This window comes from Balaenoptera ricei, chromosome 19 (assembly GCF_028023285.1).
Source record: "Balaenoptera ricei isolate mBalRic1 chromosome 19, mBalRic1.hap2, whole genome shotgun sequence".
Classification (NCBI taxonomy): domain Eukaryota; kingdom Metazoa; phylum Chordata; class Mammalia; order Artiodactyla; family Balaenopteridae; genus Balaenoptera; species Balaenoptera ricei.
In genome coordinates, this window is record NC_082657.1 from 63,577,327 (window position 1) to 63,596,305 (window position 18,979).

At 47.4% G+C, this 18,979-nt stretch overlaps 1 protein-coding gene and 1 pseudogene across 10 annotated transcripts in view; both read right to left on the minus strand.

Moving 5' to 3' along the window:
• Positions 1 to 8,301: 8,301 nt before the first annotated feature.
• LOC132353341 (small ribosomal subunit protein eS6-like) lies at positions 8,302 to 9,474 on the minus strand (annotated as a pseudogene).
• A 4,923-nt stretch (positions 9,475 to 14,397) lies between these two features.
• Positions 14,398 to 18,979, minus strand: part of ANKRD11 (ankyrin repeat domain containing 11) — a 164,415-nt gene continuing 159,833 nt past the window's right edge. For 8 of the 10 annotated variants that reach the window (XM_059906099.1, XM_059906093.1, XM_059906100.1 and 5 more), the window contains 4 exons: positions 18,784 to 18,927; positions 17,320 to 17,412; positions 16,985 to 17,147; positions 14,398 to 15,352 (listed from right to left, as the gene is read on the minus strand). In XM_059906099.1, the coding sequence (XP_059762082.1) occupies positions 14,874 to 15,352; positions 16,985 to 17,147; positions 17,320 to 17,412; positions 18,784 to 18,927 (879 nt within the window). In that variant the 3' untranslated portion in view covers positions 14,398 to 14,873. The remainder of the gene's footprint in view (positions 15,353 to 16,984; positions 17,148 to 17,319; positions 17,413 to 18,783; positions 18,928 to 18,979) is intronic. The other 2 variants (XM_059906102.1, XM_059906103.1) reach the window with 1 other exon arrangement.

Below are 18,979 nucleotides of genomic sequence, written 5' to 3' on the forward strand. Positions count from 1 at the left end.
ACTAAAATAACCTAGTTTAATTGAACAGTAAGGGAATTTCAATAGTATCCAAAAACTTTGTTCCAACATAACTATCTCCTTCCTACCTTTGTGCTGCAGGTCACATACAAGTTACATCTTTATACATTGTAAATGCATCAACAGTTTTATAATTATTGCTTTATGTGGTTGTCTTTTAAATAAAACAGAAGAGTTTAAAACAAAAATGCATTTACACTGTCTTTTGTTTACCTGTATAGTTGTCTTTAGCAGTGTTTTTTATTTCTTTATGTGAATTCAAGTTTTTATTTAGTGATTTTCATTTGAGCCTGAGGGCCTCTTTTTAGTATGTCTTGAAGGGCAGATATACTAGCGATAAGTTCTCTGTTTTTGTTTATCTGGAAATGTCCTACTTTCTCCTTCACTTTTTGAAGGATGGTTTCACCAGGTAGAGAATTCCTGGTTGACCGTCTTTCGGCATCTTGAATATGTCATGCCACTGTCTTCTAGCCCCCATGGTTTCTTTTTTTTTTTTTTTTTCAGTTTTTTTTTTTTTATGTGGACCATTATTTTCAAAAAGTCTTTATTGAATTTGTTACAATATTGCTTCTGTTTTACATTTTGGTTTTTTGGCCGCGAGGCATTTGGGATCTTAGCTCGCCGACCAGGGATCGAACCCCCACCCCCTGCACTAGGCACTAGAAGGCGAAATCTTAACCACTGGACCTCCAGGAAAGTCCCTGGCCTCCATGGTTTCTGGTGAGAAGTCAGCTGTTAACCCTACTGAGGGTCCGTCTGGTGGCCTGAACTGATTTCTCTTGCTACTGTCAATATTCTTTGTTCTTTGCTTTTGACAGTAAGATTCTGATGCATCTAGGTGTGGAGCTCTTTGAATTTATGTCCTTGTAGTTTATTGAGCTTCTTGGAGATAGATTAATGTTTTTCATTAAATTTAGGTAACTTTTGGCCCTTATTTCTTCAAATATTCTTTCTGCCCCATTCTCTCTCTCCATCTAGGATTCCCACTATGCATAAGTTGGTACACTTGATAGCAACCAACAGGTCTCTGAGGCTCTGTTCATTTTTACTGTTTTTCTTTCTTTTCCTCAAATTAGACCATACTAATTGATCTGTCTCCAAATTTGCTGATTCTTTCTTCTACCAACTCAAATTTAGCTTTTGTACTTTTCAATTATGGAATTTCCCCTTGTGTCTTCAAAAACTTTTGTTCTCTCTCTTTAATGGTACCCTGTCTTTGGTGGGATACTGTTCTCTTAACTGTCATATTAATTCTTTAGACATGATTTCCCTTAGTTATTTGTACATATAAAAGCTGATTTTGTCTTTGTCTGATGTATTAGGGTTCTCCAAGGAAACAGAATCATTAGAAGATATATAGCTCGATGGATAGCTCGATTGTTAGGACTTAGTTTCTCTGACTGTGGAGGCTGGCAAGTCCAAAATCCACAGGTTAGGCTGGCAGGCTGACCCCAGGGCCAGGGGATGCTGCATTTTGAGTCTTCAGGCAGTCTGGCTGGCAGAATTCCCTCCTCACTGGGGGACATCAGTCATTTTTTGTTAAGGCCTTCAAATGATTGGATGAGGCCTTCACATGACCTCCATAATATGGAGGATAGTCTGCTTTACTCAACTTCTAGTGATTTAGATGTTAACCACATCTAAAAAATACCCTCACAGAAACATCTAGAGTAATATTTGACTGAAATTCTGTGTACTGTGGCCTAGCCAAACTGACATAAAATTAACCATCTTTCTTCCCATTTCTCTCTTTCTTTCTAGGACTCCGTTTAAGCATTATCGGTACCCTTGATCATACCCTGCTGGTCTCCGAAACCGTTCATTTTCCTTCATTCATTTTTTTCCCCCCTGTTTCTCACATGTGATAATCTCAATTGATGTATCTTCAAGTTTGCTGGTTCTTCTGCCCACTCAAATTCATTTAATGTACTTTCAACCACGGAATTTCCATTTTCTTTTTGAAATAATTTTTTTCTTTACTGGTATTCTCTATTTGGTGAGAACCATTCTGTCATATTAATTCCTTAGACATAATTTCATTTAGTTCTTTGAACATGATTTATGAAAGCTGACTTATCTAGTATGTTTAACATCTGGGCCTCCTCAGAGATAGTACCTATTAGCTGATTTTTAAAAAAAATAAATTTACATACATACATACATATACACACACACAGACATACATTTATTTATTTATTTATTTATTTATTAGTTATTTCTTTATTGTTGGCTGCATTGGGTCTTCGTTGCTGTGTGCGGGCTTTCTCTAGTTGCAGCGAGCGGGGGCTACTGTTTGTTGCCGCCTGCGGACTTCTCATTGCGGTGGCTCCTCTTGTTGCGGAGCATGGGCTCTAGGCACGCGGGCTTCGGTAGTTGTGGCTCGCGGGCTCTAGAGCGCAGGTTCAGTAGTTGTGGCGCACGGCCTTAGTTGCTCTGCTGCATGTGGGATCTTCCCAGACCAGGCCTCAAACCCGTGTCCCCTGCATTGGCAGGCGGATTCTTAACCACTGTGCCACCAGGGAAGTCCCCTATTAGTTGATTTTTAAAAACGTTCCCCAGTTTCTGGGTCATACTTTGTTTCTTTGCATGTCTCCTAATTTTCTGTCCAAAAGTAGACATTTTCTTTTTTCTCTTTTTTTTGGGGGGCCGCACTGTGTGGCATCTTAGTTCCCTGACCAGAGAGCGAACCCGCGCCCCCTGCACTGGAAGTGTGGAGTCTTAACCACTGGCCCACCAGGGAAGTCCCCAAAGTAGACATTTTAAATAATATAATGTGGTGACTCAAGAAATCAGTTTCCTACTCCTCAGACTCTCTGCTGTTGCTGTTGTTGGTTGCTCTTGCTGCTGCGGTTAGTGACTTTCCTGAACTAATTCTGTAAAGTCTGAGCTCCCTGTTGTGTGTGGGTTGTGAAGTCTCTGTGCTCTTAGCTCGTTACTCAACTAATGATTAGACAGATTTCCTTAAAAGCCTTGATCCAGTAAGTCATCTACCCTTTACCCAAAGGCTCTTCAGTATCCCCGCAGGTTACAGTTCTGCCTTGGCCTTTACCTCCTGCTTCCGCAAGGCCTCAAGGTTAACCCAAAATGAGAAAATAGGATGTTCTCAGTTATTTCCTACGCATGCACACAGACCTGCACATGTGCATGGACTTGTGTGTCCCCAGGAGTATGTCAGAGCATTTAAGAGTATTCATGGGTGGGCATTTTATTCCCCAGATCTTCCTTTTTTTTTTTTCCACTTTATGTGTGTATGTATTTTAATTGAAGTATAGTTGATTTACAATGTTGTGTTAATAACTGCTGTACAGCAAAGTGTTTCAGTTATACATACATATACATATTCTTTTTTATACATTCTTTTCCATTATGGTTTATCATAGGATATTGAATGTAGTTCTCTGTGCTGTACAGTAGGACCACGTTGTTTATCCATTCTGTATATAAAAGCTTACATCTGCTCACCCCAACCCCTCACTCCCTCCCTCCCCCAAACCCCTCCCCCTTGGCAAACACCAATCCGTTCTCTCTGTCCGTGAGTCTGTTTCTGTTTCATAGACAGGTTCATTTGTGTCATACTTTAGATTCCACATATAAGTGATAACATGGTATTTGTCTTTCTCTTTCTGACCTACTTCACTTAGTGTGATAATCTCTAGTTGCATCCATGTTGATGCAGATGGCATTATTTCATTCTCTTTATGGCTGAGTAGTATTCCGTTGTATATATGTATCACATCTTCTTTTCCGTTCATCTGTCGGTGGACCTTTTGGTTGTTTCTGTGTCTTGGCTATTGTAACTAGTGCTGCAGTGAACGTTGGGTGCATGTATCTTTTCAAATTATAGTTTTCTCTGGACATATGCCCAGGAGTGGGATTGCTGGATCCTATGGCAACTCTACTTTTAATTTTGTGAGGAACCTCCATACTGTTTTCCATAGTGGCTGCACCAATTTACATTCCCACCAACAGTGCAGGAGGGTTCCCTTTTCCCCACACCCTCTCCAGCATTTGTTACTGTAAACTTTTTAATGATGGCCGTTCTGACCGGTGTGAGGTGGTACCTCATTGTAGTTTTGATTTGCATTTCTCTAATCATTAGCAATGTTGAACATCTTTTCATGTGCCTATTGGCCTTCTGTATTTCTTCTTTGGAGAAATGTCTATTTAGGTCTTCTGCCCATTTTTGCAATTGGGTGGTTTGTTTGTTGTTGTTGTTGTTGAGTTGTATGAACTGTTCGTAACTTTTAGAAATTAATCCCTTGTCGATTGCATCATGTGCAAATATTTTCTCCCATTCCGTAGGTTGTGTTTTCGTTTTGTTTATCGTTTCCTTTGCTGTGCAAAAGCTTGTAAGTTTGATTAGGTCTCATTTGTTTATTTTTGGTTTTATTTCTATTGCCTTGGGAGACTGACCTAAGAAAACAATAGTGCGATATATGTCAGAGAATGTTTTGCCTGTGATCTCTCCTAGGAGTTTTATGGTGTCATGTCTTATGTTTAAGTCTTTAAGCCATTTTGAGTTTATATTTGTGCATGGTGTGAGGGTGTGTTCTGATTTCATTGATTTACATGCAGCTGTCCAACTTTCCCTGCACCACGTGCTGAAGAGCCTGGCTTTTTCCCATTGTATATTCTTGCCTTCTTTGTCAAAGATTAATTGACCGTAGGTGTGTGGGTTTATTTCTGGGCTCTCTATTCTGTTCCATTGATCCATATGTCTGTTTTTGTGCCAGTACCATGCTGTTTTTATTACTGTAGCTTTGTAATATTGTCTGAAGTCTGGGAGGGATATGGCTCTTGCTTTGTTCCTTTTCTTCAGGATTGCTTTGGCAATTCTGGGTCTTTTATGGTTCCATATGAATTTTAGAATTACTCATTCTAGTTCTGTGAAAAATGTTATGGGTAATTTGATAGGGATCACATTAAATCTGTAGATTGCTTTGGGTAATATGGCCATTTTAACAATATAATTCTTCCAATCCAAGAGCATGGGCTATCTTTCCATTTCTTTGAATCAGCTTCAATTTCCTTTATTAATGTTTTATAGTTCTCAGTGTATAAGTCTTTCACCTCCTTGGGCAGGTTTATTCCTAAGTATTTTATTTTTGGGGGTGCAATTTTTTTTTTTTTAAATCTCTTTTTTTTTTTTTAATTTTTTTTAAAAGTATTTATTTATTTATTTATGGCTGTGTTGGGTCTTCGTTTCTGTGTGAGGGCTTTCTCTAGTTGTGGCAAGCGGGGGCCACTCTTCATCGCAGTGCACGGGCCTCTCATTATCGCGGCCTCCCTTGTCGCGGAGCACAGGCTCCAGACGCGCAGGCTCAGTAGCTGTGGCTCACGGGCCCAGCTGCTCCGCGGCATGTGGGATCTTCCCAGACCAGGGCTCGAACCCGTGTCCCCTGCACTAGCAGGCAGACTCCCAACCACCGTGCCACCAGGGAAGCCCTTGGGGGTGCAATTTTAAAACGTATTGTTGGACTTCCCTGGCAGCCCAGTGGTTACAACTCCGTGCTTCCACTGCAGGGGGCACAGGTTCAATCCCTTGGTGGGGAACTAAGATCCTGCATGCCAGGTGGCGCAGCCAAAAAAAAAAAAAAGGTATTGTTTATTTAAATTACCTTTCTGATATTTCGTTGCTGGTGTACAGAAATGTGACCTATTTCTGTGTGTTAATGTTGCATCTTGCTACCTTGCTGAATTCGTTTATCAGTTCTAGTAGTTTTTGTGTGGAGTCTTTAGGGTTTTCTATATATAGTATCATATCATCTGCATATAATGACAATTTTACCTCTTCCCTTCCCATTTGTTTACACTTTATTTCTTTTTCTTGTCTGATGGCTGTGGCTACGACTCCAATCCTGCGTTAAATAGGAGAGGTGAGACTGGGCATCCTTGTTTTGTTCCAGATTTTTAGCAGGAGGGCTTTCAGCTTTTCACCATTGAGTATTATGTTGGCTGTGGGTTTGTCATAAATAGCTTTTATTATATTGAGATATGATCCCTCTATACCCACTTTGGTAAGAATTTTTATCGTGAATGGATGTTGAATCTTGTTAAATGCTTTTTCTGCATCTGGCGAGATGATCATGTGGTTTTTGTTTATGTGGTGTATCGTATTGATTTCCATACATTGAACCATCCTTGTGAACTTGCGATGAATCACACTTGGTCATGGTGTATGATCTTTTTTATGTGTTGTTGGATTCGGTTTGCTAATATTTTGAGAATTTTTGCATCTATATTCTTCAGAGATATTGGCCTGTAACTTTCCTTTTTGGTGGTGTCTTTGTCTGGTTTTGTTATCAGGGTGATGGTGGCTTCATAGCATGTCTTTGGGAGTGTTCCCTCCTCTTCCATTTTTTTGGGAAGAGTTTGAGAAGGATCAGTATAAGTTCTTTTTTGTATGTTTGGTAGAATTCACCGGTGAGGCCATCTGGTCCTGGACTTGTGTTTGTAGGGAGTTTTTTAAAATTACAGATTCTATTTCACTTCTAGTGATCAGTCTGTTTAAATTATCTATTTCTTCCTGATACAGTTTTGGTGGGCTATATGTTTCTAGAAACTTGTCCATTTCTTCTAGGTTGTTGAATTTGTTGGCATACACTTGTTCATAGTATTTTCCCTTATGGTTTTTTATATTTCTGCGGCATCAGTTGTTATGTTTCCTTTTTCATTTCTTATTTTATTTGGGTTCTCTCTCTTTTCTTTTTGGTGAGCCTGGCCAGAGGTTTGTCCATCGTGTTTATCCTTCCAAAGAACCAACTCTTGGTTTTATTGATTTATTTCTATTTTTTTAATCTCTATTTTATTTCTTTCTTCTCTGATCTTTATTATTTCCTTCCTTCTGCTGAATTTAGGTTTTGCTTATTCTTCTTTTTCTAATTCTTTTAAGTGGTGGGTTAGGTTGCTTGAGATTTTTCTTGTTTTTAGAGGAAGGCCTGTATTGTTATGAACTTCCCTATAACAGCTGCTTTTGTTGCATCCCATAGCTTTTGATGGTTCTGTTTTCTTTTTTTTTTTGATTTTGTATGGTTGTATTTTCATTTTTTCAAGGTATTTTTAAATTTCCTCTTTGATTTCATCGTTGACCCATTGGTTTTTTAGTAGCATGTTATCGGTTTTTTCCCATTTCTTTTTTTTTTCTAATGTCTGATCTTATTTGTTAGAATATCTCATTTTTTAAAAAATTTGGTTAGTTTTATGTTAGATAATGAATATTTTCTCAGTTTTATTTCTTGTTTCAAATTTTTATTTTATTTATTTGGCTGCATCAGGTCTTGGTTGTGGCATGCAGGATCTTTGTTGCAGCGCACGGGCTTCTCTCTAGTGGCACGTGGGCTCTCTAGTCATGGCGCGTGGGCTCCAGAACATGCAGGCTCAGTAGCTGTGGTGTGTGGGCTCTCTAGTTGTGGCGCACGGGCTCCAGAGCACGTGGGCTCAGTAGTTGTGGCATGTGGGCTTAGTTGCTCCGTGGCATGTGGGATCTTAGTTCCCCGATCAGGGATTGAACCTGCGTCCCCTGCATTGGAAGGCGGATTCTTTACCACCACGCCACCAGTGAACTCCTAGAACATCTCATTATTTGTTTTTTGTTTTTTTTTTTTTTTTAAATTTATTTATTTATTTATTTTATTTTGTTTATTTATTTTTGGCTGCGTTGGGTCTTCGTTGCTGTGTGTGGGCTTTCTCTAGTTGCGGCAAGCGGGGGCTACTCTTCATTGTGGTGCGCAGGCTTCTCATTGTGGTGGCTTCTCTTGTTGCGGAGCATGGGCTCTAGGGTGGATGGGCTTCAGTGATTGTGGCTCACGGGCTTAGTTGCTCCACGGCATGTGGGATCTTCCCAGACCAGGGCTCGAACCCGTGTCTCCTGCATTGGCAGGCGGATTCTTAACCACTGTGTCACCAGGGAAGCCCTCATTATTTGTTTTTTAAATTTATTTATTTACTTTATTTTTGGCTGCGTTGGGTCTTCATTGCTGTGCATAGGCTTTCTCTAGTTGTGATGAGCAGGGGCTACTCTTTGTTGCAGTGCGCGGGCTTCTCATTGCATTGGCTTCTCTTGTTACAGAGCACAGGCTCTAGGCATGCGGGCTTCAGTAGTTATGGCACGTGGGCTCAGTAGTTGTGGCTCGTGGGCTCTAGAGCGCAGGCTCAGTAGTTGTGGTGCATGGGTTTAGTTGCTCCGCGGCATGTGGGATCTTCCCGGACAAGGGCTCAAACCCGTGTCCCCTGCATTGGCAGGCAGATTCTTAACCACTGCACCACCAGGGAAGTCCGAACATCTCATTTTTGACTGGACTCAGAAGCTCTCAGAGAGGACAGCCTCCATCTCTTGACATTCTGTTCCCGGCATTTTTCTTTGGCCTCCTTCATTCTCTTGGCCAAGAGTTTAGCATATTCTGCAGTCTCTGCCTTAGTTTTCCTAGAATGCTGTTTCTTCAGAGCAATACACCGACGTTTGTGTTGCAGAACACATGGAGTAAAAGGATACTGAACCTTGTGTGCTTTGGTCCTAGATTTCTTACCTTAGTTTAGGGGGTTTCTCACAACATACTGGTGGACATCATCTTCTTTAGAGAGACTGAAAAGTGTACAGATTCTGCTATCTCTTTTTATTGATTGATTGATTTTTTTATTTTTTGGCTGTGTTGGGTCTTCGTTGCTGCGCGTGGGCTTTCTCTAGTTGTGGCAAGTGGGGGCTGCTCTTCATTGTGGTGCATGGGATTCTCATTGAGGTGGCTTCTCTTGTTGCGGAGCACGGGCTCTAGGCGCGTGGGCTTCAGTAGTTGTAGCACGTGGGCTCAGTAGTTGTGGCTTGTGGGCCCTAGAGCACAGGCTCAATAGTTGTGGCTTGCGGGCTCTAGGCACGCGGGCTGAGTAGTTGTGGCTCGTGGGCTCTAGAGCGCAGGCTCAGTAGTTGTGGCTCACGGGCTTAGTTGCTCTGCGGCATGTGGGATCTTCCTGGCCCAGGGCTCGAACCTGTGTCCCATGCGTTGGCAGGCGGATTCTTAACCACTGAGCCACCAGGGAAGTCCCTCTGCTAGCTCTTTTGGGTCCCAGGCGATGAGGCACAGTAGTATCAGTGAGTCCAGTAATATTTTTCTCCCTTTTTTTTACGAAGACCAAATTGAGACCACTCAGATTGGCATCCACAGTGCAACCCCATACAGATTTGTGAATTCTTTCTCCAGTTCTCCTTGGTCTGTAACAGGAATGTCCCTTACTCAGTAGCAGGCGGATGTGGCCATGGGTTAAGACACTTTGCTTTATGGGGAAACCCTGTTTGTCATTCCCACCACTTATTCGGACCACATAACCCTTCCATTCTTCACCCAGAGTGTCAGCAGCAACTTCTTTGGCCGTACGATTCTCATAAAAGGCATGAAGTTTTCATTCATCATCCACTTCAATGAGTTTCTGGCAGCCAATGGCCAGGAAAGAAATGTTCAGCTTCATCCTGAAGTGGCCAGCTGCATCCAAGGCACCACCTAAAAGAGCTCTCATTTCTTTTTCTGTGGTTAATTTCTAGTTTCATGCCATTGTGGTCAGAAAAGATGCTTGATATAATTTCTATACTCTGAAATTTGTTGAGGCTTATTTTGTGCCCTAGTATGTGGTCAGTCCTATATAATGTGCCATGTGCCCTTGAAAGGAATGTGTATTCTGGTTGTTTTGGGTGTAATGTCAGTTAAGTCTTACTGTTCTATAGTGTCATTTGGGATCTCTGTTGCCTTACTGATTCTCTGTCTAGAAGCTCTGCGTGGGGTGTTAAAGTCTCCTCCTACTACTATTATTGTATTCCTGTCAGTTTCTCTCTTTATGTCTGTTATTTGTTTTACATATTTGAGTGCTGCTATATAAGGTGCATATATGTTGACGAGTGTAATATCCTCTCCTTGTATTGATCCTTTTATCATTATATAGTGTTCTTTATCTTTGTTTATGGCTTTTGTTTTAAAGTCTATTTTGTCTGATATGAGTATTGCGACCCCCACATTCTTGTCATTTGTGTGCATGAAATATCTTTTTCCATCCCCTTACTTTCCATCTGTGTGTGTCCTTTGCCCTAAAGTGGGTCTCCTGTAGGCAGCATATTGTAGGCTCTTTTTTTTTTTTAATCCAATCTGCCGCTCTGTGTCTTTTGATTGGAGCATTTAGTCCATTGCCATTTTAAGGTAATTATTGACAACTTTTTGTTTCTCCTTTTGTGGTTTGATGATTTTTTTTTGGCCATGCCATGCGGCTTGAGGGATCTTAGTTCCCCTACCAGGGATTGAACCCGGGCCCTTGGCAGTGGGAGCTCGGAGTCCTAAGCACTGGACCGCCAGGGAATTCCCCGATGATTTTCTCTTGTATTATACTTATGTCCTCTTCTTTTTGGTTTTTGTGAATCTGTTGTATGTTTTTGATTTGTGGTTGCCCTGGTTTTCAAGGATGTTAACCCCTTCCTATATCTGCTTGCCTTAGACTGGTAGTCATATAGGCTCAAACACATTCTAGGAAATGAAAACAAGTCTACATGTTCTTCCTCTTCTGCCCCACGTTTTATGAATTTGATGCCCTTTTACGTCTTCATCTTCTTCCTGTGGCTCTTCATTCTGGTCATCACCACTTTCCCAGAAATTTTCTGATTTTTAAAAAATCTGTGTACTGGCTTATTTAAGTGATTTACTTTCCAATTGTGATTTTTCTGTTTCCTATAGATTCTTCGTTCTGTTCTATTTAGAGACGACCTTTCAGTGTTTCCTTTAGGATAGGTTTAGTATTGCTGTATTCTTTTAGTTGTTGCTTGTCTGAGAAATTCTTTATCTCTCCTTTTTTCTAAATGATAATCTTGCTGGGTAGAATGTCCTAGGTGGCAGATTTTTCCCGTTCAGGACTTTGACTCTGTCTTGCCACTCCCTTCTGGCCCGCAATGTTTCTGTAGAGAAATCAGCTGATAGCCTAATGGGGGTTCCCTTGTCACTAAGTCTTTGTTATTCTCTTGCTGCCTTTAGAATCCTCTCTTAATCTTTACATTTTGCCATTTTTATTATAATATGTCTTGGTGTAGGTTTGTTTGGGTTTACCTGGTTTGGGACCCTCTGTGCTTCCTCTACCTGGATATGTTTCGTTCTTTAGATTTGGAAAGTTTTCAGCCGTAATTTCTTCAGATACATTTGTGATGCCCTTTTCTCTGTTTTTCCATTCTGGAATCCCTATTACATGTAGATTGGCACGCTTTATATTCTCCCATAGGCCTCTTATATTGCTATCTTTTTTTTTTTTTTTTTTTCATTTGGCTTTCTCTCTGCTTTTCTGATTGGGTCATTTCCTCATTTCCATTGTTCTACCTTCACTTATTCATTCTTCTGCTATTCATTGCCTTTAGCTCAGCTTTTGTCTCTGCAAATGAGTTTTCTAATTTTTTTGGGTACCCTTCAGGGTTTGTTTCTTTTTTTTATAGTACTGTGCATTTCTGTCGATAGCCGTTCTTTTATTTTTTTAATGTATTTATTTATTTATTTATGGTTGCGTTGGGTCTTTGTTGCTGTGTGCAGGCTTTCTCTAGTTGCGGCAAGCGGGGGCTACTCTTCGTTGCGGTGTGCAGGCTTCTCATTGCGGTGGCTTCTCTTGTTGCAGAGCATGGGCTCTAGGCACGTGGGCTCAGTAGCTGTGGCTCGTGGGCTCTAGAGGGCAGGCTCAGTAGTTGTGGCGCACGGGCTTAGTTGCTCCATGGCATGTGGGATCTTCCCGGACCAGGGCTCGAACCCGTGTCCCCTGCATTGGCAGGCGGATTCTTAACCACTGTGCCACCAGGGAAGTCCCCGATAGCCTTTCTTAATTCCTTAATTTCCTTTTTGAAATCAGTGTCTATTGGAGTGAAGAGGTGTGTGTTATTGGTTCTTTCAGCAGAATTCTCTTGTCTTTTAACTGGGAGTGGTTCCTCTTCTTCTTCTTTCTCTTACTCTGTGTGTTTAGGAGAAACAGTTATCTCCTGTGGTTTTGGAGGGCTGTTTACATGTGGGGGCATCCCTGTGTAGCTCCTGTGGGTTTCATGTATTTGATACCAGGGCTGCTTTTAGTATGGATACCTGTCAGCTCTTTCCTTAGTGTGTGCTGGTTGTTTCCCCCTTGCTAGGGGTGTGCAGATGCGGCGACTGGTAACCGGTCCTGGGTTTCTCGACAGTGGTGGCAGCTTAGGCACACCCCCAGAGTATGCGATGGGAGTGGAGGTGGCTCGCGACCAATCCTGGAGCCCGTGCAGTCCGTGTCCCGCTCTCTGCGATCCCACACGCAGGGGAAAAGGCTACAATTGCAGGTCCCGCTCCTCCTCTCACGCACCCCCCCGAACAATGGTGCCCGGCCTCCAAGGCAACCCAGGCTTCCTCTGCGTACACCCTCAGTTGCAGTTGCACCGGATTCCAGCCCCACCCCCCAGGCTGTTTCCGCACAATCAACCCAAGTTTTCTCCCCGGGTCTGACATCCGAAGCCTGAATTTCAGCACCCATTCCCCCCCGCCCGGGTGACCACCATTATATTTTCTGGCTCTCTGATTTTGACCCCTCAGAGTACCTCATATGAGTGGAATCATACAGTATTTGTCTTATTTCATTTAGCATAATGTCATTAAGTTTCATCCATGCTCTAGCATCTATCAAGTACCTCATTCCTTATGAAGGTTGAAAAAATACCAGTGTCTATATACGCTGCCTTTTCTTTATCCATTCATCTGTCAGTGGATAGCTGGGTTTATTCCATGTTTTAGCCGTTGTGAATAGTGCTGCAGTGAACGTGGGTGTACAGGTATGTCTTTGAGACCCTGGTTTCAATTCCTTTGGGTATGTACCCAGAAGTGGGATTGCTGGATCACATGGTAAGTGTACTTGATGAACCTCCACTGTTCTCCACAGTGGCTGCACCATTTTACATTCCCGCCAACAGTGCGAGAGGGTTCCAGATTCTCCACGTCCTCACCAAGTGCTTGTTGTTTTCTGTTGTTGTCGTTGTTAGTAGCCATCCTAATGAGTGTCAGGGGGTATCAAATTGTGGTTCTCATCTGCATTTCCCTAGTGATTAGTCATGCTGAGCGTTTGTTCTTCTTTGGAGAAAGGACTATTCAGGTCCTTTGCCCATTTTTGAATTTTTTATTTTTTTTGTGGTTGGGTTTTACGGGTTCGCTGTTTATATCCTGGATACTAATCCCTTTTTGTTCTCTGGGGCCCACCCCTGCACAGCCATGTGACGAGAGCATCTGTGCCGTTGTCTCTCATGGCAGGAAGTCACACGCAGAGCCAGGAAAGCGACGTCGTGATGTCACAATGTCATTGTGGTGTAGACGCGCCAGAGCATGGGGTACACCTCCAGATGCGCTTGCTGCAGTGGGACCAGCACCTACAACAGGCGGGACCTCTCTGAGTGCGGGCTCTCTGCGGGGTGGCCTGAAGTTGCTGATGCCAGGATGTGCCAGATGAACAGGTGCGACCTAATTCATGCTGTTTAGAAAGACACTGGGCAGTGAAGGCTCTGGCCCCGCCCCAGGGCCACTCGAGGTGGGACCAGCCAGGGGCGGGGGGCAGGGATTCGCACAAAGGGGAATGCAGAGTCGGGGTGTCTCTGAGGCAGAAACCGAGGGCCTGGGTCAGGCCAGGCAGCCCAGAAAGAGGAAACCGGGGCTGCTCTGTGGGGCATGCTGGTGGCACAGGGCTGGGCTCTCACTCCCGAGTGGGGTCATGTCTGCAGCTCCCACCCCCGCCAGGTACAGGAAGCACGGGGGAGGGAGCGAGGTGCCCGAGGACTCGGGCAAGGGCTAGGGCCACCCCAGACCCCCTGCCTGGCCCTGCAGCCTCCACCCGTTGCCCTCCAGCTGGAGCCAGCCGTTGGATGGGAACTGTGGATGGAGCGGGCAGGGCAGACGCCTCTGCTCAGAAAGGGGCCCCCGGCCCGGCCCTGTGCGCACCCTCCTTGGAGAGGAGCACAGACCCCAGGTCACGCTGGGCTCAGATCTCCGACTCCTGCCCCGCGAGCCGGTCTTCAGGCGGGACACGTGTCCCAGGTGGGGACTCCCACGTGGCAGCCCCACGGGGAGTCGGGAGACAGTGGTCCCTCCACAGCCGTGCCACCCAGGGGACCTGCTGCCCCAGCACACGCCTCGCCTGTCTCCTGCCCGCTCTGGTGGGCCCTGGGAAAGAGCCTCTGGGCAACCCCTGCCGTCCCGGCCAGCAGCCCCAGTTGTTGAGTGGAGGGCAGGAAAGGGGGGCGGGGGGAGTATATAATTTGTTTCAAAATTAAAAGCTACTCATTTGGTAGGAAAAAAGGACACTGGGATTTGCAGGGCGGGAACCCTCCCCTCACAGCCATGTCCACCCTCCTGAGGGGCCTGTCGTGTACAAAGAGCATTTAATTAATTTATTTATTTCTTTACACATAACTGAAGTGATGTTACAGTACATAAGTTATTTACAACTGTGCAGTAATGTGTTGCAAAATAAATTATCTAGAAGGCAGCAAAAGTACATTGTGAACGTGTATAAAACTGTACAGCGTTTACGGGTACACTTTTTATATGATTATTGGCTCTGTAGTGTTTCAAGTTATGTTCTCAGAAAGAGAAACAAAATGCCCAAGATTAAAGGAAAAAATATACAAACCACGTGGATTTGACTCCATTAAAAACACAGCCCGGAGTCCTGCCTGCGTGTCCCTGCGAGGCGGGCGGGCGGCGCAGCCAGGCCCTCACCCGGCCCGGCGTCCCAGCCCAGGTCTCAGGCCGGCACCGTCGGCAGCTTCATGGCGACAGGACGCAGCCGGCCCGAAGCTCTCCCCACCCTCCGACCCCAGAGGCCGCTGTTGGTGAGGGGTGGACGCCTTGATTTTATTCTCTTTTGTCGATCAGAAATGGAACAAGGAATTTAAAAAACGCTCTCCGTCCCGCAGCTCCTGAGATGCCCGTGCAGCCGCCGGAAAGAGCCCGAGTCTGCCGTGTCCGTGCCCGCGTCCCCGGCTCCTCGTCCTCCTGCGGCGGCGGGTGTGAAAGAGCCGCGTGCCAGGGACCCAGCGCGGGCTTCTCCCTGGGTGTCCCCCCCGGGGACGTGGTCTCCTCCCACCGCCCGGACTCGGCGGCGGCCTGGGGGGCTCGCCTGTGACCCGGGCAGCTGCCCCAGCGCGTCAGGCCGGCAGGAGCACGAAGTCGTCGTTGACGTCGACCATGGGCACGTAGAAGGAGGGCACCTCGTTCACACACAGGGACTTGTGCCCGGCGGGGTCCAGCTCCTGCACCTTCAGCTGCCACTCCATCCTCTGCACAGCGTTGAGGGCCGCGGCCTCGTGCTGCTGCCGCATCAGGAGACACGTCTACGCGGGAAACGCAGCAGGTGAGGGGAGGGGAGGCGAGAGCCCGGCCGCCCCCGCACCCACTCCCCCTGCCGCAGCGCCTCCCAGGAGCTCGGGGCAGGGGACCCATTCGCGCTCTGGCCTCAGGACGACCTCCGCGTCTGGGTCTCGTCCTGCACGGTGAGTGGCCTTGCTGACCACACAGGGGTCTGTCCGTCATCCCTGCTCTGTGCCCCCACCCCTGGGGGTTTCACCACAGCCTCTAGTCGGAATTTATAATAGCTCTGCTCTTCTGTTTTCATTCATTTTCCATTTATCTTATTTATGGTTGGTAACATTGGCATTTGCATTCACAGGCATTGCCTTTTAGAAATGTACTTTGTTAAAAATTAATGTTCACGTGTTTACTCTTAAGCGGGTACTAAGTAAGGTAAACAGTTATACTACTAAAGGCGTACTCTGTATTTCATGTTAAGAAAGGAGAATGTTGAAACTGAAATAATGACGGTACCTGGGTTACCAACAGCATGTGGGGGGGGTGGGGGGGTGGCGTTTGGGGTACAGGCGGGCGACACAGAGCACAGCGGGCGGAAGACCAGACTTCAGGTGAACAGAGTTAACGACGTGACAGTGTGCATCTTGTTTTCTTAGATGTACACACAAGCATGTAGGGCCAGGTATCACAATTTCTGACTTGCTTAAAATAGTTGTTCAGAAAAGTGCTCCGGAAACAAGCCCCACGTGCTCCAGCGGCCAGCCGTGTCCTCCTCGGCATGCCTGGGCCACTCGTCATCCTCAGGGAGACGTTAACAAAAAGCGTGACAGCTCAGACACCCTCAGGAGTCCGGCTGCTTTCACCTCATTTAAAGTGTTACATAGACTGAATTGATGGGCTGCTGGGTTTCCACCACTGTACTGAACTGTACGTACCCCTGAGTTTTCAGTGACTAAAATGAAACTCTTTGTTAGGCTAAACCCCGTGACACATGACCGGCATGTCTGGAGTTGTCCCAGGGCTGCAGGAACTGAGGGAGGGCAGCCTGTCTCCCGAATAGTACCTCGTCCACGCTGTGCTCTGAGACCAGTGGCCACGCGGGTGGCCGTTTTGTGCCCCTGCACTCTCCGTACTTCACCAATTCCTTTTTCTATCCATCTTTTTTTCTTATTGGTTTGTAAGTTCTTGGCATGGCACATTATGGAAATGAGACTTACGTTGTCTTTGTAATGTACCAAGTCTAACTTTAAATTATTTCTCTCTTTATAGGAAAGTTTCCCGTGCAGCTCCCTTCAGGCTGGCTGGTGGTGGGAGGAGTGACCGTGGGACCCCCGAACGGTCACCTTGGAGCTTGTTAGAAACGCGGCCTGGGCCCGGCCTCAGCTGGGCCTGAACGCCCTGTAGGGTGGTTCCTCTCTGCTCTGGCCTCTGGCCTCCTGGCCGCCCCTCTGGGTGCGCTGCCGCAGTGCCGGAGGCAGGGTCACTGAGGCAGCCCAGCGTGGGAGCCTGGGTCACGCCTCCATCAGCTCCACGCAGCGGGCCCTGCCTCCTGGGGCTTCCTGGGTGCCGGCTTCTAGGTGTTAATTCTGTAACGGGCACGTCACTGCCGGGCTCTGTTCACAGGGGACCCCGGGTGCAGACAAGGACTTGCTTCTTACTTGCTAATCTCTCTCTATCTCCCCCCCGTCCTCTGCCCGCTGCACTGGTCAGCACAGCCAGGGCAGGGTGATGGGTGGATGCTGTGACCTTTGAGGAGGGCTCAAGGTGGGGTCCCACAGAGGTCTGACCGCCAGCTGGTGACAGGAGCTGCTCCCCGCACACCTGGACAGGAGGGAAGACACTCTAAGAGGCAACATGGGGGCGGGGAGGCCTCGGCTCCCTCGCTGCCAGCTGGGCTCAGGGCGAGTCTGAAGCTGCCTCCTCCGAACACGGCCCTGCCGCCCCCGCCCAGAAGAGCCCTGGCCCCGCCGCCGCCGCCGCCGCCGCGGCTCACCTTCATGCGGTCGTACTTGTCGTCCACGTCCTGCAGCCACGAGATGAACTGGCGGGCGTTGAACCGATCCCGCACCGACTTGTTCTCATCGCCCTGGCGGGAGAGTGAGGCACGTGTGGGCGTCGGGAGGGGTGGGCCTGCCTGGCACGTCAAGCCCCGTGTGTCCCCCGGTCAAGGGCTGACCAGCAGGGCCCCCCCTCCCCCACCAGCTCTCCAGGCCGTGACTCGGGACCCCGGCGGCGCCTTCAGGCTCCCCTCCGTCTCCTGGGGAGGCCCCAGGGCGAGCCGGCGAGGGTAAAAAGCGGCAGTGACTTTCTCTTTGAAAGGACGTCTGGGAGGCCGCCCACAGCGGACTGTGGTTTACAAGCAGGGCAACCTCGGGAGCAGGAGGTCCCCACAGGCTCCTGCCGGGTGGGTCTGCAGGGCCTCCCGGGTCTGGGTCTCGGGGCGGGAAAGTCTCTCTCTCGCCCAGCCACACGCAACCACCTGCCTGGGGGAAGCCCAGGCCCCACGACAAAGGGGCTTGAGGGGAGGAGGCCGCAGCCTGAGAGTCCTGTCTCCTTGACATTCAGAGGAAACGCAGCAATCCCTTGAAGGTGAGCAGATTCTTTTTTCTTTCAGATGCAAAAAAGCAAAACTTCCACCCAATACTTCCACCCAATCCCTAAAATACTTTGTGGACAAATGTTTTTGCTTTAGGGAAAACGCATCACTATGCATAGTATGTTAAACGTAGAAGCTTTTACAGATGTATCCTTAAAGGTTACATGTAAGACTCTTTAACGCGCTAAAAAGAAATAAGGTTTAACTGAACCACCGTACGTCACCACGCGGCCAACCTGGGAATGCTGCTCAGACACCCAGGGGTCCATGTGATCCACCTGTGGGCCTGGGGTCACTAGGGGCCTCTGTCAGGAGGGAACTCAGCACCGAGGCCTGGCCCAGAATGACACGCTCTGGGCTGATGGGCTGAGAGTCACAGTGGCTGCGGCGTAGGAGAGAACATCAGGGAGGATGGGAACCGACTTGCTTTCTGCACATTTTAGATCTCCGTGTGTCAGCGGATGGGTGGGGCCCTTAGGGGCACAGGTGCCACGGGGACAGGGGTCGGCTGGGGAAGGGTGTGACCTCATGGGACAAACACAGCCCTGGGGGCGGAGGGAGGCGGGCTGGACTCTGGAGTGGACAGACGAGGCACACCGTGTGCTCCAAATGGTGGGCACGCCCTGGGCCCGCATGCCCGTCGGGGGCGGCAGCAGCACGGTGGTCCCCAGCGTGACAGCCTCTCTGGGGCCCTTGTTGAGGAAGCCCTGGTGCAGCAGCTCCAGCTGCTGCGCGTGCAGATCGCACGTGTGAGTTTCAGAGGGAACTTTCAGTAGAGTCCCAGCCCGTGACCCCAGCGCCGACCCATCACCCGGCGGGGGCACGCCCCCCCCCCCCCCCCCCGCAGGCCCGGGCACCCACCTGACTCTCGAGCGGCATGTTGTACACCTCCGAGTCCAGCAGCATGGTGCAGGCGCTGAATGGCACCGCCTGGTTCGCGATGGTCCTCGCCGCCCGGCAGTGAACCCGCAGGATCTCCTGTTCGCAGGAGACGATCAGCTTTTCCTGAAGGAGAGGGGCTGGTGAGCTGAGACCCACCCGGGCCGGGTGCCCTGGG